We start from the raw sequence: 23,564 nt of genomic DNA, 5'->3' as shown, positions 1-23,564 counted from the left end.
ACTGACTGTGTTGAACAATGCAAAGTGCTTTTGGGGACTGCTGAAACAGTGGAGAATTATTATATAAGTGAAATCTACATACCATTTAATATAACACAAAGCATTGTTATATCGACTGTTAAAGAGTTCTAACACATATTGACACAAAAGCATTCAGTTTGCCATTTTTGTTCACAGTTTACACCAGTGTCAAAATTCCAGAGTTTAATGTGAGAAATTTCTAACCAATGGCAGTTCTCTCTCAACGATACCGCATCACTGTTCTGCTTTTGGTTGTACAAACAGACAAAATAGGGACAATCGACTGCGTGGGATTACCTTCCACAGGTAGGAAAAACAGTTTTTGTTGTTGTTTTTGCTCATATAACATTAACTTGGGACATAGATGAGCTGGAGCCGTGGGAAATGCTCTCTATTCCCTGGCTTAAGCTCGCCCTCAAACAACAACAACAATATTGGGTTCATCTAACGGAGGCTATTTTAGTTGCAGTGTGTAGAATATTACATTTCAAAAGAAATCAGTTGCTCAGAACCAGTCAGTGTACTTTTCCCCGCCTGTTCCAGCAGGAGAACCTCAGCCTGATCCCAGTAGGAAGTTCTGTCTGGCTGTGCTCAAACAGCTGTGAGCAACGTGTCACACCTCACTCCTTTTAGACATACTGACATGTATACAAACATTATTATATATTGATTAGGATAGCAGATCAATTGATTGCACGTTGCACAAGCAGTGAATTAAAGTGATAACACAGGACTCTGAACATGTAAATCCTTTTTTTCTTCACTAGGACCACTCCTATGCACTGCCCACATGTCCTGATGCTTTGACAGCCAGACTCAGTGAAGCCATGGCCGAGGTGGAGAGTCTGAGAAGAGAGAAGAGGAATGCCAAAGATGGAGAACGGAGGGCAAAGAGCACAGTGTGTGGTCTTCTGGAGGAACTGAGAGTGAAAAATCTAATAAATGAAGGGCTGAAAGAGAATATGTCATATAATATGTAATAATAGATAAATGTTTAACAATAAATACATATGTAATAGATAAATATCTAACAATTATTTTCTATGTAATATTAAAGGTAACTATGTAAAAATAAATGAAAGTATAATAGGTAAATATATTGTGTAAATATGTTCAAAAAAATAAACAAAATTTACACAATAAAGTTATAACTTGTGCTCTAATGTACATATTCATTGTATATAAATGGCACATTGTGTGTAAATAAACGCTTTTGCATATTTTTGTCATGGGCTCCATCATGTTGCTGTTCTAAAAGGAGAGTACAGCGTCCCAATGTCCCATCTGCAAACTTCTTCCATTTCCTCTCAATACTTTCTATAAGTATGCTACATTAAATAAATAAATAAATAAATGAAATGATTTTTAATTTAACAAATCAAAAAAGAAAGCAATGATTCTTCACAGTCATGTAAATGTATATTTGCGTGGTTTTCTTCAGAAAACACATCGCTGTCACATAGACTTGTTTAGGCTGACGGGTCAGACTTGCCACTCACAAGATGGCGGCCGCTCTGACGTTCGGAGCAAGAGATGCCAGTGGGGAAAACCAAGATGGCGGTGTTGCGGGCGCCGCCATATTTAATTGTCGGTCGCCGCCATCTTGAAATGGTGCTATGTGGAAACATGGACGGAAATGACGCAAAATGACGCACCGGAAGGGACGTACATAGAAGCCGACCTACAGGAAGTGACGAAACCACCGAACATGCAGAGAGGCTGCCAGTGGGGAATCCAAATTGGCCGACAATATGGCTGATCCCTAGGGATCGCCGCCATATTGTTCCATTGTTTTGTTCTGAATCACCACCACAGCGCCACTCTCGGTGGGAGGCGGTAGTACATGAAATATGGGCGCTGTCATACTTGTATGTGGTCGCCGCCATATTTAAAAGGCAGAATGAAGTCAGTGGCTAAAGTTACGTCATGGCTTCATGGGTCATGTTCAGTTCTGGGAAGCACAAGTACACTGGAAGGTACATCCAGGTAGATTTTATCTGAATAAAGTTCAGAGTGCATTTATAAGGTCCAGAGCCAAGTGGATTGAGGAAGGAGAAAAAAACCATCATATTCCACATTCAATTCATAAAAACAGCCTAGAAAGAAAAGATTCATGCTCATGATGAATGGGGAAGAATACTTAGAACCAAAAAGTATAGTGAAGGAGATCTTGAATTTCTTTAGATACCTGTATGATTCTTCTTAGTCTAAACAAAATGCTGAATTACTTTAAATAATTTATTACTGTAAATGATGAAACCTTTAGAAATGTTTGTGAGGAGGATTTGAAAATTGAAGTATCATCATAAAAACAGCCTCTGACTGATCTCCAGGCTCAGATGGAATAACTACAAACATTTCTGAAAAGAAATTAAAACATTGCTATTTGAGGCAATAATGTATGACTAGAAAGGAATAATTAACAAAGAAATGAGGCAGAATTATTTCAGGATGTCTATTTGTCTTATTTCCTTACCTTCAGGACAAAATAAAAAAAGTGTCTCATCTAACTCCACTCTGCTCTATTCTAAATTCTGCATTACATTTACATTTCACATCACTGCATCTGTGTCATTTTATATCCCAAAATGTCGGTGAGCCATGCAACAGAAGTTTATTCTGTTTACACCTGCTGCGTACATGATTGACAAAGTTGTCTAACTCAGCTGCTACTGTAACCACAGTGAAGCTCAGAGCCAGAGGTCAGAGGTCAGCTGTAACCACAGTGACGCTCAGGGTCAGAGGTCAGAGGTCAGAGGTCAGCTGTAAACACAGTGAAGCTCAGGGTCAGAGGTCAGAGGTCAGCTGTAACCACAGTGATGCTCAGGGTCAGAGGTCAGAGGTCAGCTGTAAACACAGTGAAGCTCAGGGTCAGAGGTCAGCTACTAAACTGATCTGCCTACTTCATTCATCCAGTGACAATGTGTGTTGCATGAAGCAAAACAAACGACAAGAATGGAGAATAACTGTAGTTTCTTCAGCAGGAAAGGAGGAAATGTCCATGACAAACCTTCAACAAATACTATGACAACTTTAAAAGAATAAAACCATCATAAATCATGTCATTGTTCTTTATTATATTTACGAGCACAGGGTACTTTAATAGAGAAAACCCCCAAAATCCACATGAGCAAGCGTGAGCGATGGTTGAAAGGAAGAACTCCCTCTAACAGGAAGAGACCTGCAGAAACCAGACTCAGAGGTGGAGACTTCCTGCTGGCCGGTTGGGGGGAGAGGACAGAGGAGAGGACAGACAGATATATAAGAGAGAGATCCACTCTGTGAAGACTGATCAGGAGAGGAGGCTTAAATCCACCTTCAGCTCCACTGTCAGACATCCGGCAGGGAGGTTGAGAGCACAGACTACAGGAGAGAAAGGCAAATGTTAGTGACATGTAATAGCGGTGAATAAAAAAGGAAAGAAGCTCAGTTTAGGTCCTCCAGCAGTCTTAACCTCTGGCAGCTAAACTAGAAAATGGTCTAAGGTGTCCTGAAGCAGCTCTCACTGTAAATTTTAATAGAAAAGTCTTCATCCTAACCTTCAAATTAGAGGCTGTGTCAAACTCTTTAACTGAAACTGGGATCTGGTTCCACATCAGAGGAACCTGAAAGCTCTGCCTCCATTCTACTTTTAGAAAACCTAGGAACTTCCAGTAAGCCAGCACTCTGAGAACCAAGTGTTCTTCTGGGGAGATATTGGACTAGGAGTCCTTTAAGATATTTTGAAATAGTTGAAGACTTTTTAAGCAGTGACTTGGACCCCCTGATAATAGGGAGTTACAATAGTTACTCTGGAAGTAAATGCATGGATTAGCTTTTCAGTGTCACTCTATCAATATATTCTTGATTTTAGAAACATTATGCAAATGTAAATGTACAGATTCCAATAGATAAGATAGTGTTGAGCGACAGCAGTGCAGCTTCACACTATACAGATAGGAGGCCCAACAGCTTCAAGTGGCTGAACTGCTTCGGGAGGCCAAACCATTTTGCGATGCCCAACGGCTTAAGAAGACCCAAAGGCTTCAGGAGGCCCAACGGCTTCAGGAGGCCCAGCGGCTTCAAGTGGCCAAACGGCTTCAGGAGGCCCAACGGCTTCAAGAGGCTCAACAGCTTCAAGACGCCGAACAACTTCAAGTGGCTGAACTGCTTCAAGTGGCTGAACTGCTTCGAGAGGCCAAACCATTTCGCGATGCCCAACGGCTTAAGAAGACCCAAAGGCTTCAGGAGGCCCAACGGCTTCAGGAGGCCCAGCGGCTTCAAGTGTCCTGGAACGCCGAGAAGTTCCAGGACACCAAGGGGCATAGGGAGTTCAAGAAGTGTCGGCAGAGTTCTCTGCCGACACTCAGTTCTATGAAAAATGTCCATGATTAAAATGATCTAAGTTGATTGATTTCTAACTGGCAAAATATAAATGTATACTCATGAACTAAAGTTATTAAAGTTCTAAGCATAACCAATTATCATATGCTAATCAGGAGACATTTTCTAGAACCTTGTCTGTGGCATTTCTAGTGATGCCTCACTTCAATCTCTTTAGAGAACCCACGTTCTGTCCGGGCAGAACCGGGCGCTCCTTCATTTTCCTCCGAAAGGACACACACACACACACACACACACACACACACACACACACACACACACACACACACACACACACACACACACACACACACACACACACACACACACACACACACACACACACACACACACACACACACACACACACACACAAATGGGAAATGACTTTTTGTTGGGAAGCATGTTGCAGGTATTTTCCACTGCAACAGGTCCACGGCTCGATGGCCCGATTGAAAGCGTCGTGACCCACTTAGAAAATAACTGATGGCAAACTGTTTCCAAGTCACTGCCATCCCCAACTCCTTGCCTACCATTCACTATCCACACTGTGGCTGCAAATTCTTCGGATGCCCATAATTATTTTGGCATGCATGGCCCTCCTGCTAGTGCATGTGCAATGCAGCCACAGTCTTGCAGAAGACCACCTGCTACTGCTTAAACTTGTCATTACTTGCCATGTTTGTTTACAAGTGGATGAGCACAAGGAAGGGGATGGAGGCGGAGAGAGTCGCATGCGCAGTAACAGGCTCTGTAGCCTCCGGCAGTCTCTGCAAGAGGGAATAGCGACTGTGAAAGAATCTTTGCACCTTTGGAGCTGTATAAAAACTTTGCGGATACAGTGTGCCGGTGCCGTGTAAACGGACTCCCCAAAAGTGAAGAAAGTTTTAAGGATACACTTGTGTTTATTGTCGTGTAAACGGGGCCGTAGAGGGAAAATCTCTGTATCTACACTCTGGATTATTTGATATCATTGGTCAGAGAGGATAACAATACTCATCCAGACAATAACCATCACAGCTATGCCTCTACTCTACTAGAGAAATCAATGTGATATGTTACACAATACACCATGCTGAATTTGGACTGTTGGTTTTTTTCTTTTAGCTTGTCAAGTGGTTTAAATTAAGAAATGTGTTTGAGTGACAGGTAAATTGGTCACCAGGGGCATTCATATTGCTACTGTCTTTGACATACAACTGGAAAATATAGCACAGAGCATGTACATTTTATAGTGTGTGAGTTTCTATATAAAACGGGTAAATTAATATCATATGTGGTATGCTAGGCTCAGTGCCATTTTCTTGTTTGGAACTAGATAAAAATAACTGCAGTCTAAAAAAAATCATTGAACATGATATGTGAAGGCAATGAGGTTTACTAGGTTATGTGTCCTTGTTTGGGGTGCGGGGTGTGTGTGTGTGTGTGTGTGTGGGGGGGGGGGGGGGGGGGGGTTCTAGCCATTGTCATTGTTGATATTAGCTTCAGAAATGTAATTCTAAACATCACATAGAAGTAAATTGGAATATATTTTTCCATTTGTATTAAATGTATGATACGCAGCATCATCAGTAGTCTTGTCTCCGGGTCTGGATCTGTTCCTGCGACCACTCTTTGATAAGTGTGCAGTTATCAGATCTTTTCATCAAAACTTTTGACAAGAACTTGCATAAGTCTATATCCTAAAATGCTAAACTATTGTTTTGATCTGCCAGCATTCAGTCGAGACAATAATAGAGTTCCTGGAGTAGAGTTATCTAACAGTTTAAAAGAGTTACAGAAACATTTAGTCTGATTGTAATTGTAGTACTAATTTGTCACGGGGTCCACCCAACAACCTTCCCAAACTGGGAAAAAATGATGGCGTAGTCGTCAGCTGTGTTGTTGTTTTTCTAATTCATTTTTCAGGCCTCTCCAAACAGTGAATCATACTATTTACTAGGGATGTCCCGATCACACATTTTGGCCCCCGATACCGATCCGATTTTTCAGAATTGAGTATCGGCCGATACCGATACTTTCCCGATCCGATACTTACATTGCTTTTGCAAAGATACTCAATAGTCTATTTTTTGAGCAACTAAGATTTCTGAAGCTAAAAGCACTATTGGCAGAAGCTTTGTTTAGCTAGGAATTATTGTAAAACTCACTTAATGAATCAAAATACTTCTCAGAATGACTTATTTAAACTTTATTCAGTCATAACAACAAAAACCCAATTACACTCTACAGTCTTGTTTCTCTTATTTATGTTAACCTAAACAACTTCAACTGGATTTTGTGGCAAATAAAAAAAAATTAAAAATGAAACCCAGTGAATCACTTTGACTAACATATAAACTATAAAAAACTACAACATAAACAGTATTCAGTAAAACCAATCAGAAAAACCCAATTCCACTTCAAAGTGTCTTTGGCTGGTTGGGCTGAAAATAAGTCCTTAAAAAAGTGCAAATACAATAATAAAAATAAATAAATAAATCTTAAACATAAATGCTCTTAGGCTCTAATGTAACTTCTTTGTGTATTAAATTTCAGTTTTCAGGGGACATATCATGCTAAATCCACTTTTTTAGCCCTTAAATGCATTTTGTTGTATATTTAGAGTGTTTAGAAATACAGAAAAGTTCAAAGTAGTCTCTTCAGGTGCTCCGTTGATATCTTTATATTCTGTTTTGGTCATATTTTGCAATCTGTTTCGATTTTTCTATTCTCTATTACGTTTTTTGAACAATGACGTCACAGTATTCGCAGCGGAACTGCCAAATTAGGACATCGACTCCTGGCCCAACACTTCGAGCAATCCGCCATTTTTGTTTCTCGCTGCGATTTTGTAGTCCAAGGATGCCGAAGTTACGAGAGGATAAGTCGAAATGTTCGGTTGTTGGATGTAGTAACCCACAAGCTTCGTTACACCGTCTCCCAGCATCAGAACCTTTTCGAAGTGCCTGGTTGAGTTTTATTTTTCACAGAAATGTACCCACATCTGTGGGTAAGGTCATTTTTGTGTGCGCTAAGCACTTCCAGGATGACTGCTTCAGCAACCTCCGCCAGTATAAAGAAGGATTTGCCGAAAGACTTCGTCTGATTGAGCGGTCAGTTCCTTCTATCTATGGAGACGACGAACAGAGCACTTCGGTAAGCTGTATATAACGCTACAAAGTGTGATTATAAGACGTCCCTGTCATTGTTTTGTTAGCATTAGCAGTTGCACCGTCTTCATATGTTAGCGCTGTGTGCTCGTTTTAGATTATAATGTAACTTCTGTGTTAAATAGTCGTTGTAATACAGGCAGTATTGTAGTAGTGGGCATGGATGGAGAAGTTCGTGTAAATATAGTAACACACCATTGCGTTACATCCATATGAAGACGTTGTTCTGCACGTGCATCATCGTCATTTTCATCTCGCTCCGCCGGGTCCGACTCTGGCTCCAACATGTATGGCTGGATGGACAAATCTTCCGTTGTTGACATTTTGTAAATAATGTGTGAATATAAAGTTTCTGCGCCGCTAGATAATTGTATCTGTTCTATCAAACTACAAAGATGGCCGAACAGGGTGGCGTTGAACCGAGTGTCACCTCTGCAACCTGGAGAGGAGGCGAGGTATGAAGTGTCTCATTTGCATTTGAAGAGACCGCACCAAAACGAGTTGCTCTCAGAAGCACATTAGAAAAGGGGCCTGTGGAGCTCTAATAATGAGGTTTTCAGACCCAAGCATTGCAGTTCCGCTTTATATAGACCACAACTGTATGATTTATATGTAAAAGGGAAGGATTTAAAAGCATGATATGTCTCCTTTAAAGCAGTATGAGAGGTTTGACCTGAATCGTCGAGAGTGCCGCGGAACAGGTTTTGTTTCCGGGGGGACAACATTTTCTGCCGGACTATTGCGGGAGAGTTCAACGTAAGTACAATAAAACGCAGCTGCGATGTTGTTGTTTTCACAAATCAGCACTGCTTGTCACCCTGTTGAATTTGTCATAACGTTATGTATGTGCTCTGCAGTCAATGTTAAAGTTTGTAAACCAGATGCACGGAACGCTAAAGCTGTAACCATATAGATAATACACAAACGTTTGGGAGAAAGAAGATTAATACTTGAGATCATGATTTCAAAGTGGTGTGTTTGTAATTGCGTCCAAGCTGGGGCAATTTGTCAGTAAATGTAACTGCAGGTGCTTCAGTTACTTAAATCAGACATAAGAATATTACCTTCATTCAACATTACCTTTCCTTACCATAACAAACAATTCTGCATGAGTCATGTGATGATAAACAACCAGATTTCTGGATTCTGTATTTCGTTTTCCCCTCAGAAGCGATAGGCCGTCACTTTACATTATAGGAAAGTTCATTCAACTACATTACTTCCATTGACCACGAAGTAGTAAAAGATGCAGAGCACACTAGTAAACAACACTTTAGTTTTATCATTATACACTCCCAATTTTGTCAGCAGAGATGTATATGTTCCCATCTTACCATCCATGTTAGCCTATGATATGGTAATTCTATATGTGGGAAGCTCCACCATGCTGAGTGCTTGCTAATGATATATATTTCTCTTTATTTACACAGTAAAATGTACTGTCCTTTTTGTGGATCCAGCCTGCATTCATTGCGTGCATTCTGCAGTTCGTGTGGCAAGGACATCAAATTCTTGCTTCATGTTGATGAGCCTGGCACAAGCGAAGGTAATTTTTGAAAAACAAAAAAGAATTGCACATCTATCTATTCATCTAAAGATTACTTTTTTTATATCAAGACCATACTTTATAAATATAGTATATATAAAGGAATCTGAATCGGACTGGAATACTGGATGTCTAAACAGGATTATCTGTGATCTTTGTCCTCTCATCGTGACTTTTGATTTCGACCCTGAAGAAGAAAGCACAGCAGCTGCAGAGAAACGTGCAGTGAAGGCATACCAAAAGTTCCGCAGTTTAAAAGAGGCGAGACGGTCATGCTTAATAAAGAAAAAGGCACAACAGACAGGCAACGTAAAGGTAACCTGTCTTTGCTGACGTATGCAATAATTTTGTCAGAGTTAGGCCTGTCACAATAATCAATAACTCAATTAAGTGTATAATATATGAAAATGACCTCAATCATTTTGCTGACTTCAACATATCACCATTTGAATGTGCGCATGTTTTCCTTGTCTCTGTCTCCCCACCAAAGAGACTGGATGACTGAGTCTGAGAGTCAGTGTTATTTATTGTTTTTGGTTGATTTTTGTTTTAATTATTTTGGATATTAAAATTTCTTTTCACATTCCAATAACAAATTTTAAATATTCTTGAGAAATAAAACTTTCTTGCCTTTGAAACGGTGCACTTGTATTATTGTGCTAGTTTATCACTATATTCGTAGAAAAATTGTCTCAAAATATTATTGACAATAACATTGTTTATCAATCATTTCTGAGACAATATAAATAGCAACATTTGTTTTTTGTGACAGGCCTACCTAGTTATATTTTATTCTGCCATTTATTTGCACTGTGTCAGTGAACCTGTTAACAGTAGCCTTCATATTTGTTCTTCTTTAGATTTCAGTTGCTCTCATGGAACTGAAGCATGGAGAGCTAAAACCTGTCCGAGGAACAGTTCTACCGCTTGCCGTCAAACCCGAGATGGATGCAAAGCAGTTGCACAAAGTTGCTGGACAAAAAATTAAAGACTTCAATCAAAATTGTGAAATCGATCCCTACTTTCTTCTCTACCCTGATGGTGCAGAGATAATCAATATACCGGGGACAGAAACGCCCTTCACTGTGAAAAGCTATAAGGAGGCAGTGAGAAAGGCATACCAGCGCATTACAGTGTACATTTGTACCGCTGGTGATTTTCTTGGCTCCTGTAAGTGACTCTGAAGTAAAGTACCAAACAAGAGGAGCTTTCCTGCATTAATTGGTACCTCTATGGTCTTAATATGTCTGATCTTATGTTTCACAGCCCAGGAACCAAACTCGGGTTCAGACAAGTGTGATTCAAACTCGGAGAGAGTCATTACAAGCAGAAGTGCTGCAGAATTCAATTCACCTGATACAGTGGTGAGTGTAACATTTGCCATCTTGTAAATTTGTAGGTTATTTGTATCATTACTGGATGTCTGTGTATGTGTGATTTAGACAGGAGAGCAATGTAAAGTTCTCAGTCCCACTGTGGAAAGAGGGGCAGGAGGAACAGAGAAAGGGCAGCCAGAGGAGGACCTGAGTGCACAGGAAGGTGTTTCCAGGAGTCCAGCCAGGTAAGGAGCCATTTTTGAGAAACACATTTTTGTTTTTGTTTTGTTAATCTGTTTTTATGATGTCTTGGATCTTTTATGCTTTTATTCTATGTAAGGTGAACTTGGGGGACTTGAAAGGCGGCTCTTAATACAGTGTGTCAATATTTTGATATATATATATAAAATTCACACCCCGCCGGAAGGGATTGCACAACCCGGAAATGGCTGTTTAAAAGCCGGAAGTGATCACCGTAACCCGGGAAAATGCGTGAGCCGTATGTCGTGTGACAGAGTTTGCAGCCACGGGTGTTTGAATCTGTCTACAGCAATTTTTGTTGTCCTTTTTCCAAGCAAAGTCATTATATGTGAGTAGTATAGACTTTTAGTTTTCAGTTTGTTTGTTTCTAGGTAGTAAAATAGGGTTTGTGTGGAATGGATGATATCGCCGCTACTTTCGAGTCAGAAATACTCAGTGTAAACAAACGCACGTTGTCGCTGTGTACGAGGGAAACAAAACACTGGTTAGATAAACGATCCGATTGAGAAAGAATGTGCCTCAGTCATGTGACTTTCATGTCTTTCAAGGCCAGTGGGAGACGAGAAAGTTTATTTCAAGCTGTACAAAGGCAAAATACTGATGGGGTCTGTCTGCTCATGCAGTTCATTGACAGTTAATGATAAAATTAATTTAAAGAGTGTCTCAAGTTGACATAACGGCTCATTTAAATCTTATTTACTCATAGTATTCTGTAGTCAGATTATTTCTACCTATTCAAATAGGCATTCGTCATATTGTACATGGCAAACATGTTTTCTTGTGAATTTGTATATTCATATACGTGTTTATGTATTTTGTGTATGCATACATATACACTCACACTTCTTTTTTTTTTAATCTGTCCATGAGCCAGCAGGCAACCTGTGAGGACTGTCACTCATGCTTGCTGTTGTAAATTTGACCTTGTTTTGTATCTTAGCTGTTTCTTCCAGTTTTTCAAAACAGCTGTAAGTCATGCCTGATTCGTAACACCAAGCCATTTGTACAACACTCAAATAAACAAGTACAGAAATAACATTGGAAACTGATAAAGCGGCAACGATTCACCTTGCAGTCTCCCTTAGGGATGCACCGATCCACATTTTTTCACATCTGATCTGATCCTGATACCTGAATTTGGATATCTGCTGATACCGATACTATTCCATGACCAGAGCTGTTTGGTTTGATATTATTATCATTATTGTTGATTTTATATGAGGCTGTAATGAATCCCTCTCTACAGTAAAGTATGAAATGTATGCATGTATTCTCCCAAAAAGCAACTTGAGGTCAGTATAAGGTCAGAAAAAGAAGCAGTACAAACTATTTTTGTTGAATTTGGACAATGTGGGGGTCTGCGTGACGTCATCATCTCATAATAAACTTATGTCTTTAAAATCTCAGAATCACTTTTTTAATCCCTGAGGAAATTCTTTAGCAACGCAGCACAAAGGATTGGGACTATTTTCACAGAGTTTTGCGTCGAGTAGGACGCAGCTTGCCTGCTGACAGTGTGGAGGAGCTGCTTTTCATTGTTTTGACGCCTCTGTCAAGGCTGTTCTCCTTGGCGAGCTGGCGTTTTAAAACGGTGACGCCTGGCTGCAGAGCGGCTTTGCAAACATTGTACATTGCTGTGTTGTTTTGCAGTGTTTTTAGTGTAAAATACGTCCAAACAGCGAACATGTTGTCATGAAAAGTTGGATAGAAGCAGTGCTACTACATTCGCCTGCTATCTTACTACAAACTGTGGAATGGATTTCCTGACTTCACATCTCATTGAGACCCACCTCCGTTCAGGAAAACCATTCCACAGTTTGCAGCCAGCGAGTAGAGCAGCCTGCAGGGAAACACTTGTGGAGTCATTTCAGCAACAGTAAAGCGCAGACGTGGCTTCATGGATCGGAAATCTCCGCAGGTTGGATCAGAAATTTCTGATCCGTGAATTCCATTGGTCATGCAGTGTCTTGGGGAAATGTTTAGCTGCTTGAAAAGATAACCCACAAGCTTGGTGTGAGCCGTACACACACACACACACACTCACACACACACACACACACACACACACACACACACACACACACACACACACACACACACACGATCAAGCTCATTGTTAATGAGTGGTTCGCTCATGATACATAGTTGTTTCAGGCTCACAATAAACTGCAGACTAAATTCATCCAGTTGTATTCTCTGTCATAATTTTGAGACGATAATGTTTTCAAATGAAAACCTTCAACATAATTCTATGTTCCATTCACATTTTAGTGTTGTCTGATCACCTTTAGGGACGTAGAGATGAAACCTGAAACCGGGATGTGCTCGGTGGTCGGCTGCGACTCACATCGTCGGAATGTGCAGCGGTTGAAGTTACCGGAGGACCCGGAGAAGAGACTTCAGTGGGTCCAGTTTGTTTTGGAAGTCAATGGGCAGCAGCTTAAAGAATCTTCCTGGACCGATGTCGCCATCTGCAGCGAACACTTCACAAGTGACTGTTTCATAAACACAAACCCGGTGGCCAGCACAGTGCAGCTCAGAGGCGGTGCCGTTCCATCACTGTGCATCAAGTCTGAAGCAGACGAACCTGAGAAGAGCCCAGAACACGTGGTGAGTCTGCCGTGACCCACTTCCATCCTGTCTGTGAACGCACCTCTGCATCAGAAGACTGAGATTCAGTTAATCCCACATGTGCAACTAAATTGATCATTTCCTCTCATCTCTTGACATAAAACATACTTTTTTATGTAGCTGTAACTGCAGTTTAGGTGAGCTCTCATTAAGAACACAGGCTTGAAGCAGACCTCCCATTACAAGTAAAAACCTTTTTTTCATATATACAGATGCAATTTATTAATATAATTAGTTATTTAATACGTTAATTCTATCTTATTTTAGAAGAGCTTGATTTGCCTGATAAATGGTTCATAATTTGGTAGCACCACAGGATAGAAATAAATGTTTGCATGTATATTTTCTCCTATGGTTGTGGTGAACTTCTTTTGTAGGAGCCTGCTGAGACTCCATGTGACGACTTCAAAATTGAAAACACAGCTTCCTGCTCTGGAACATCACAAGATACCCCAGCAGGCAAGAAAGTTTACATAGTTTAGAAATGAAAAGCTTTTTGCAACTCTTGGGACTTTTTCACAAATAGTTACTCAGCTCGACTCGGTTTTAAGGCTTTTCCGTTACGTGTTATTACCTGACACCAGTTACTAATCTAGTACCTAGTGGATCACGGTTCCATGTGAGCCGAGTCGAGCCAAAGATGTGACGTCAGCAGACGGCAGGCCACTACTTGGCCAGAGCGTGACGTCACGAGATGAATCTGGGAGCGACTCATTCATCAGAGTTAACTCTGCCATTTTAAAACACAATCACAACAAGATAAACAAAACAGAAATGGATCCACAGAAATCACCCTTAGGGAGCAAAGAGGAGGTACTAATATATTGTAATGGAAAACAACCAAAATGGAGTCAAGTCGAGCTGACGAGCACTAAGAACTGTGTAAGGAAAGCAGTATGAGTGAGCTACATGTGAATCAAGGAGCTATTTTGTGTGTAACTACTCAGAATTTGGCTTAGTAGAAATCTCGGTGTCACATTCAATGGATGTTTCAGATGTTGCCCCCTCCGGCCTTGTTCAGATGCAAGAGAAAGAGCCGACTACAGAGGTGAACCAGAAAATGTAAGTAACACAATGTTTGGAAAGTTTCCTGTGGGACTGGGTGCCATTCTGCTTTTTGGCTTGTATGCAATATCATGCAGTTTTAAGAGTGAGTAGAACCAGCTTATCTTTTCTGGCCATTAATAATAGATTTATAGAATGCAAGGCAAAGATTCCCATATTTGATTCCAGACAAACTTTAAATAATTTTGTCCAGTGTATTTGGCCAGACCAGGGAAAACGTTAAAGCAAAAAGAAATCTATACAAAGTCAATATGAAACGTACAATAAATATCAAACTTATAATGCTGTCTGATCACCTTTAGGGACGTAGAGATGAAACCTGAAACCGGGATGTGCTCGGTGGTCGGCTGCGACTCACATCGTCGGAATGTGCAGCGGTTGAAGTTACCGGAGGACCCGGAGAAGAGACTTCAGTGGGTCCAGTTTGTTTTGGAAGTCAATGGGCAGCAGCTTAAAGAATCCTCCTGGACCGATGTCGCCATCTGCAGCGAACACTTCACAAGTGACTGTTTCATAAACACAAACCCGGTGGCCAGCACAGTGCAGCTCAGAGGCGGTGCCGTTCCATCACTGTGCATCAAGTCTGAAGCAGACGAACCTGAGAAGAGCCCAGAACACGTGGTGAGTCTGCCGTGACCCACTTCCATCCTGTCTGTGAACGCACCTCTGCATCAGAAGACTGAGATTCAGTTAATCCCACATGTGCAACTAAATTGATCATTTCCTCTCATCTCTTGACATAAAACATACTTTTTTATGTAGCTGTAACTGCAGTTTAGGTGAGCTCTCATTAAGAACACAGGCTTGAAGCAGACCTCCCATTACAAGTAAAAACCTTTTTTTCATATATACAGATGCAATTTATTAATATAATTAGTTATTTAATACGTTAATTCTATCTTATTTTAGAAGAGCTTGATTTGCCTGATAAATGGTTCATAATTTGGTAGCACCACAGGATAGAAATAAATGTTTGCATGTATATTTTCTCCTATGGTTGTGGTGAACTTCTTTTGTAGGAGCCTGCTGAGACTCCATGTGACGACTTCAAAATTGAAAACACAGCTTCCTGCTCTGGAACATCACAAGATACCCCAGCAGGCAAGAAAGTTTACATAGTTTAGAAATGAAAAGCTTTTTGCAACTCTTGGGACTTTTTCACAAATAGTTACTCAGCTCGACTCGGTTTTAAGGCTTTTCCGTTATGTGTTATTATCTGACACCAGTTACTAATCTAGTACCTAGTGGATCACGGTTCCATGTGAGCCGAGTCGAGCCAAAGATGTGACGTCAGCAGACGGCAGGCCACTACTTGGCCAGAGCGTGACGTCACGAGATGAATCTGGGAGCGACTCATTCATCAGAGTTAACTCTGCCATTTTAAAACACAATCACAACAAGATAAACAAAACAGACATGGATCCACAGAAATCACCCTTAGGGAGCAAAGAGGAGGTACTAATATATTGTAATGGAAAACAACCAAAATGGAGTCAAGTCGAGCTGACGAGCACTAAGAACTGTGTAAGGAAAGCAGTATGAGTGAGCTACATGTGAATCAAGGAGCTATTTTGTGTGTAACTACTCAGAATTTGGCTTAGTAGAAATCTCGGTGTCACATTCAAGGGATGTTTCAGATGTTGCCCCCTCCGGCCTTGTTCAGATGCAAGAGAAAGAGCCGACTACAGAGGTGAACCAGAAAATGTAAGTAACACAATGTTTGGAAAGTTTCCTGTGGGACTGGGTGCCATTCTGCTTTTTGGCTTGTATGCAATATCATGCAGTTTTAAGAGTGAGTAGAACCAGCTTATCTTTTCTGGCCATTAATAATAGATTTATAGAATGCAAGGCAAAGATTCCCATATTTGATTCCAGACAAACTTTAAATAATTTTGTCCAGTGTATTTGGCCAGACCAGGGAAAACGTTAAAGCAAAAAGAAATCTATACAAAGTCAATATGAAACGTACAATAAATATCAAACTTATAATGCTGTCTGATCACCTTTAGGGACGTAGAGATGAAACCTGAAACCGGGATGTGCTCGGTGGTCGGCTGCGACTCACATCGTCGGAATGTGCAGCGGTTGAAGTTACCGGAGGACCCGGAGAAGAGACTTCAGTGGGTCCAGTTTGTTTTGGAAGTCAATGGGCAGCAGCTTAAAGAATCCTCCTGGACCGATGTCGCCATCTGCAGCGAACACTTCACAAGTGACTGTTTCATAAACACAAACCCGGTGGCCAGCACAGTGCAGCTCAGAGGCGGTGCCGTTCCATCACTGTGCATCAAGTCTGAAGCAGACGAACCTGAGAAGAGCCCAGAACACGTGGTGAGTCTGCCGTGACCCACTTCCATCCTGTCTGTGAACGCACCTCTGCATCAGAAGACTGAGATTCAGTTAATCCCACATGTGCAACTAAATTTACCATCATTTCATCCCATCAAGATCTAAATGAAATTTCAAAATAAAATTATAGTTACTGTGATATGTTGATTGTATCTCAGTTTGAAAAAGCTTGATTGGCGTAATAAAATTTGATGGCACTATATACAATTGCAACATACATGTCTGTCTTAAACTTCTTTCTTGCTTTCTTTCCTCCCTCTATTTATTTTGTAGGAGCCTGCAGAAACCCCAACTATCGATGAGACTCCATGTGACGACTTCAAAACCGAAAGCACATTTTCCTGCTCCGGAACGTCACAAGATACCTCCCCAGGCAAGAGAGTGTGCATACACTGGAAATGAAAAGCTTTCTGCAGCACTTGTGTGGTCTACATGTGAATCAGAGAAATGTTTTGTATTTTACTAGTCAAAGTTCGGGTTGTTTGATGTCTTGGTGTTACGTTCAACAGATGTTTCAGAAGCTGCCCCCTCCAGACTCGTCCTGACACCAAGGAAAGGGCCAACAGCAGAGGTGAACCGCTACATGTAAGTAACACAGTGTTTGGAAAGTTAAAGAATCAGTGAAACAGAAATACATGTCAAATAATGAACACGCCTGTTGTCTTTCCTAAATTAATGTTGCATAACTTTCTTTCTTGCAATTGCATGAAAATATAATGTATTGTCACATACCATGTGCTTAAAATAATGATGGTAATATTCATTGAAGGTTTGTTTGATTAGAAATGTATATCGGATGTGACAACAGGTGTGAGTATTTGCTGCCGTCACAAAAATTGAAGTGGTTTCAACATGGCCTCCTGACTAAATCTGGACTTATTCAGAGCTATATAACAATGAAAAAACCCAACATTTTTATCATTTGTGCATGAAGTATAATTTCCTGAAAATTATTTGTACAAATAAAAAAATCAAGTGTTCATGTTCGAAAGGCTTGTTGATTATTTCCTATTTCATGTATTAAAAGCAGTGAAGACGGAACAGGTCATTTGGACTTGATAGGACAAATTTTGTATTCTAAATTTGAAGATAGTAACGGGGGATTTAGCTGAATCAGCTCAACCCAACTTGGTTTCATGTCTGGACAAATGACAATATACACTGAAATTTGAGAGTTATTAGGAACAAACAGTTTGGATTTGATTAAAGTGCATAAAACAAGGGTGATTTTAGTTGAATGCACTTTTTATTGGTGGTTCGCTCGAAAAGAATCCCCCAGTTTCCTCTCCACTACTGCAAATGTACACGACTTATTCTGTAAACGGATCATCTTGTTTGAGGAATCCCAGTTAACCCCGTAGTTTTATTAGGTAACACGGTCCTGACAACACTTTGAACGAGGTCCTGCTGTCGGTAACGTTATCAAACTATCACCTGAAGCTTTGACACGTAGCAGCCTTAAATAAATGTTGGCTTCCCTTTATAACAGCAGTCTGCTGGTTTCTTGCATTTTTTTAGTTTAGTTGAGCTGTTTTTTTTGTTGCTGCTTGTTCTTGTCATTGATGCATAAATCTTTTCTTTCAGTGTTAATTTTGTCAACTAAAACTGAAACGAAACTCTTTTGTTGACAACCCTTTTAGCCGTGTCTAATTTGTGATCATAACATAAATTTAAGAATTCTTGACTGCAAATATGTAAACGCCGTTTATGTTTATCAACTGGAGTAAAGCCGCGACGAACAATATGACGCTGGCCAGCCGGACAATCTGGATTACATCCGTCCTCCATGTCTTGGTTGTTTTCCCTTTACCCAATTAATTATCTTAACTTAAGCTCTTAGTACATCTGTCTGATGCAACGTCCAAAAGAAAAACTGATTTATTAAAAGTGGGCATAGAGTTAAGTTTTGATGTCGTCGTAACAAAATGCTAAATATAAGATAGACATAACAGTTGAGCTCTAATGATCTTCTTTTGATGACTTGTTGTATTTGATGCTATATAAATAAAGTTTAATTGAATTGATGCCTTAAGAAGATTGAAGGTTTATTCTTGCAGGTCGTGAGTGATTTAAGATTTACAGAAAAAAAAGAACTTGTGAAGAACATGATCGTGTTTTGGCACTTTTTTTGTAACAGGCCTTTGACATTTATTCTAGAGTAATATGGGGCAGTGGTTAAACACGGGTATGCTTACAATGGAGTTTTTACTACCATGACAAACATCCTTTTGCAGAATCTGTACTTAAAATGAGGCTAAAAATGAGACTAAAACCAATTTCCACTGAATACATTTTGACTAAAAATAAAAGACTAAAATGTGACTTTAGCTAAATCCAGTCTTTGGTGAAAGACTGAAATGAAATAAAAATTCTTCTCAAAATGAACACTTTAAAGATGCACCAACATCCAGATTATGGTTAAGGGGGGAAACTTGAGCTGGACTTTAGGAGTGAATCGATCATTCTACTTGCAAACGCAGAGCTCACAGCTCAGCTAATTTATTGCAAATAATTCAGATCAGTACACAATAGGACAGACCTAAGAGTGATGGGTTACTTTTCCAAGTAGGCAGTTATTCCGTCTGCCAAGTACATAATCAAATCATCGGCGTATATTTTTTTGGGGAGTAACATATCAACAAAACACAAGTCCATAAAAGACTCTTTAGATTTACGTTTTCATAACTGGTAGAAAGTCTTTACTCAGTATTTACCTTTCTTTTCCATAATGCTTATTACTAATTTCAAATCAAGTTTAACGTTTTAACATCGGCTTTCATTTGAATGCCTGTGATTTCTCTTGTTTCAGTGGTGCACTTCTGCAAATGAAAGGAAAGTTTGTGGTGAACGAAAAGTGCCTCTTCCAGTTGGTTGGACGCAGATGCCCATCCTGTGGGAGTAAGCTGCAGATAGATAAGGTCACCTGTGAGGCGTTCCTCGTCTTGAACCGACACTGCCTGAAGTGCAACTACAGCAACCAGTGGAAAAACCTAGCCGACGCCAACATCCCAACAGCGGATCAACGGCCTACAGAAGAGACTTCAGAGAATCAACAGGTAACTCCATGTCTTTGTGGAAATGCATTCATCTTTTCTTCTAGCTTCATCTAACTTCTAGAGGTACATGAACTCAACATACAGCTCTGGAAAACAATTAAGAGACCACTGCAAAATGATCAGTTTCTCTGATTTTACTTCTTATAGGTATGTGTTTGAGTAAAATGAACATTTTTGTTTCATTCTATAAACTACTGACAACATTTCTCCCAAATTCCAAATAGAAATATTGTTATTTAGAGGATTTATTTGCAGAAAATGACAAATGGTCAAAATAACAAAAAAGATGCAATGTTTTCAGACCTCGAATAATGCAAAGAAAACAAGATCATATTCATTTTAATACAACACAATACTAATATTTTAACTTGGGAAGAGTTCAGAAATCAGTATTTGTTGGAATAACCCCGATTTTTAATCACAGCTGTCATGTGTCTTGGCATGCTCTCCACCAGTCTTTCACATTGTTCTTGGGCGACTTTATTCCACCCCCACTTGTTCTATCTTTAAAACCTCAGAATCACTTTATTAATCCCAGGTCAAATTCTTTAGCAACGCAGCACAAACAGCAGAGTTTCCAACACGAACGCAGCACAAACTATTGGGACTATTTCCACAGAGTTTTACGTGGGGCAGGGCGTAGCTTCACAGAGGTCTGAATCACCTGCGACAGCGTGGAGGAACGAGCTTTTCATTGTTTTGATGCAGACTCAGTTCAGCAGCTAGTAAAGCACAGAAGCGGCTTCATGGATCGGAAATCTCTGCAGGTAGCATCGGAAATTTCCGATCTGTGAATTATGGTGGTATCGGAAACCGATATCGATACTGGATCGGATCGGCCCCATCCCTACCATTAATACAGGTAACTAGTGGAGGATAGAAGAGCTTCTTAAAGAAGAAGTAAAACGTCTGTGAGAGCCAGAATGCTTGCTTGTTTGTTGGTGCCAAATATCTTTGTTACACAAGAATTTACAAATCAATTCTTTAAAAAATCATACAATGTAATTTCCTGATTAGTTTTTTTCACTGTCTGTCTCTCACAGTTGAATTGTACCTATGATGAAAATCTTTGAAGTGGGACAACCTGCACAATCGGTGGCTTCCAAATACTTTTTTTGTCCCACTGTACATATACATAGGTACACTCCGGGTTCTCATCAGGATTTTCTGACGGCGTAGGAGTGGGGCCATTTCAAGTCAGCAATGGGGGGGAACACTGCAGTATTAAAGTATTTTAATTGCAATTAGTTACACTTTCAAAATGCTGCCTGCATACCTTGGTATGCAGAGTTACGGAAAATCCTGAGTTGCATATTATATGCAGCCACTGCGCATTAAGGCCGGTGTCCTACGGGAAGAAGTGGAAGCTCAGTTTGCCCGTTAAGATGAATTTAAGCGGCACAAAGTGGCACACAACAGTGCTCATTAGAACCACCTGCTGCTTTCTTGAATTTCAAAGCATACTCTGTCTTATTTTGTGCATTGTGTTGATGTTGATCCATTATACCACCGTAGTGACAGTTAGTGAACCACAAACTGATTTTGCAGATAACTGGTGAAATCGGAAGTACGTCACCAGGCTTGTGCACAGAGACTATTATCGCCGATATTTTCAGAAATTATAAATACACATACATATAAACACAAACTGGAGTGATGACCACAGAATAATTAACAGTGCAAGAAATGTAGGAAACTACCTTTGAGTTACTTTTATGGTGAAGATCAGCTTGAAACCTCATCAATCTTTGAGGTTCTTTAGCACATCACATATTCTGTATATCTGATCAATAAGAGTTATTCCTGGTGTGAGGCATGATAGAGAGGAACCTCAACAAACATGGGAGCGGCATAAATGCAGTTCATACAGTTTTAAATCTCGTTGTCTCCTTCACAGGCCGAGTCACCAGCGTGCAACAGCGCAGTTGTTTCAGAGATTGTCGTTTTCAGCAATGAAGAGAGTGATGACTCGCAAGATGTGGAGGACGCTGACGAAGATGGAGTCAGCTCAGATGGAGTCAGCTCAGATGGAGTCAGCTCAGATGGAGTCAGCTCAGATGGGGAGTGGAATCCCGTGGAGGACATTTTGTTGGCCGAGGAGCCCACCATGGACTCTGACGAGGACAGCGGAGATGGTGTGGAATGCCTTGACTCCCGAGGTGGTCTCGTCCGTGAGCTCTGTGCCGAGTGTGGGGCGTTCTTTGATAGAAGAAAGCATCACACGTGCGTGCACAAAGAAAAGCCCTTTTCCTGCAATATCTGTGGCAAGAGATGCATGACCGAAATGTCTTTGCAATCTCACGCCCGGATACACAAAGAAAACTACGAACATCGCTGCAAATACTGCTGCGTGACTTTCAAAACCAGGGTGGACAAACTCAAGCACGAGGACAGCCACCAAAATACAAAGGATCCCTATATGTGTCCCGACTGCCCACAGACTTTTGCCACACATAAGCAACGGAACATTCATCTCGTGACACACCGGGGCCCGAATGAGCATAAATGTGGGGTTTGTGGGACTATTTTCAAATCTGCCTTCACTCTTCTCAGGCACTCTTTAGTGCACACGGGGGTTAAACCGCACAAGTGTTCAGTTTGCGATCGCAGCTTCACCCAGCCGTCCCACCTGAAATCCCACATGCGTCTTCACACCGGGGAGAGGCCGTACAAGTGTCGGCGCTGTGACAAGTCCTTCAATCACAATGTGAGCTTAAAGAGTCACGTCCAGCGTTGCCATGCGTCGAGCTCGGGGGGTAGACTAAGGCGCCTGGAAAGTTCAAACGATGGCCACGACGCTAAAGACGAGGACAATACTGATCCAGACGTTGAGTTTGACAGCGTTGAAGAAGAGCGGGATTTAGAAGAGGAGGAGCAGAAAGCGAAAGCCAAAAAACCTCCGAGAAGCAGGAGTTCAGGTAGGCCCAGAGGAAGGCCGAAGAAAACTGCAGAGGAAATGGAGGCGGACCTTTCAAACACGGGAAAATCGAAGAGGAGGAGGACGAAGAAATTCACCTCCAACGACGAGGAAAGCGAGGAGGTTCTATCGGAGGATAACATGTCCTTTGAATCAGCAGAAGAGGACGAAGACCAGGAGGTACAGAAACACAGAATTCCTCCAAAAAGAACCAGACATGACAGTGACTCTGATTTCAACCCGGAAGAAGAGACAAAGCAACGGAAGTGCAGAAGCCAGAGAGGTGGCAGGAGCTCAGGCAAACCTCGAGGAAAACCAGGGAAGAGTGTCACGGTCTGAACCGGTTGAATACAGAACAATAGATCAATCAAAGATTCTGCACAAGGCTTTCCAGAAAATGTCCTCACAGTCATTTGACACAATAAGACATTCAACTCTGAGTGACAAAACAAGATTATAGGCTCAGGTCATTTTGAATCGTCTTTTGAAAAAGCTGAGATGAATCATTGTAAAGTCTGTTTTTACAATTAAAGATTTTCATTTTTGCTACGCATCTTGTTCGTGTTTCAGCTTTTAGGTGAGTAAAGCTTTTTTCCTTAGGCAACACATCTAAATCTGGTTGGGGGCCACATTTCTAAATGATACGTTATGAACCCTAAAGAGTTCAATAAGTAACTAATTTAATTAACCTCACATTCATGTTTTCGGCTTGTGAAACTCATTTATGCACAGGGAGAACCTGCAAACCGGCAAATATTTAAACCCAGACTTCGCTGGGAGGTGAAAACTCTTACAGCAAATCATCCTATATGTTGAGCTTTCTTTTTTTAAATGTATACAGACTGGAACTATTAGTATGTTTGGCCACACTGATAAGTGAGATCTCTGCTT

The 23,564-nt window shown here is 40.7% G+C and overlaps 1 protein-coding gene across 1 annotated transcript; it reads left to right on the top strand.

Moving 5' to 3' along the window:
• Nucleotides 1–7,999: 7,999 nt before the first annotated feature.
• Nucleotides 8,000–23,225, top strand: LOC308108349 (uncharacterized protein). Its single transcript, XM_080461188.1, has 17 exons — nucleotides 8,000–8,291; nucleotides 8,966–9,081; nucleotides 9,275–9,396; nucleotides 9,942–10,251; nucleotides 10,348–10,445; nucleotides 10,524–10,642; nucleotides 12,950–13,268; nucleotides 13,667–13,748; nucleotides 14,285–14,351; nucleotides 14,657–14,975; nucleotides 15,374–15,455; nucleotides 15,992–16,058; nucleotides 16,364–16,682; nucleotides 16,974–17,073; nucleotides 17,210–17,285; nucleotides 19,510–19,756; nucleotides 21,654–23,225. Exons 1-17 carry the CDS (start codon nucleotides 8,176–8,178, stop codon nucleotides 23,010–23,012), a joined length of 3,918 nt encoding a protein of 1,305 aa, XP_080317314.1. The 5' UTR covers nucleotides 8,000–8,175; the 3' UTR covers nucleotides 23,013–23,225.
• The last annotated feature ends 339 nt before the right edge of the window (nucleotides 23,226–23,564 follow it).

Source organism: Lipophrys pholis, assembly GCF_963383615.2.
Source record: "Lipophrys pholis genome assembly, chromosome: 1".
NCBI lineage: Eukaryota > Metazoa > Chordata > Actinopteri > Blenniiformes > Blenniidae > Lipophrys > Lipophrys pholis.
Note: the sequence above shows the minus strand (reverse complement) of the source record. Positions and strands in the feature narration are given on the sequence as shown.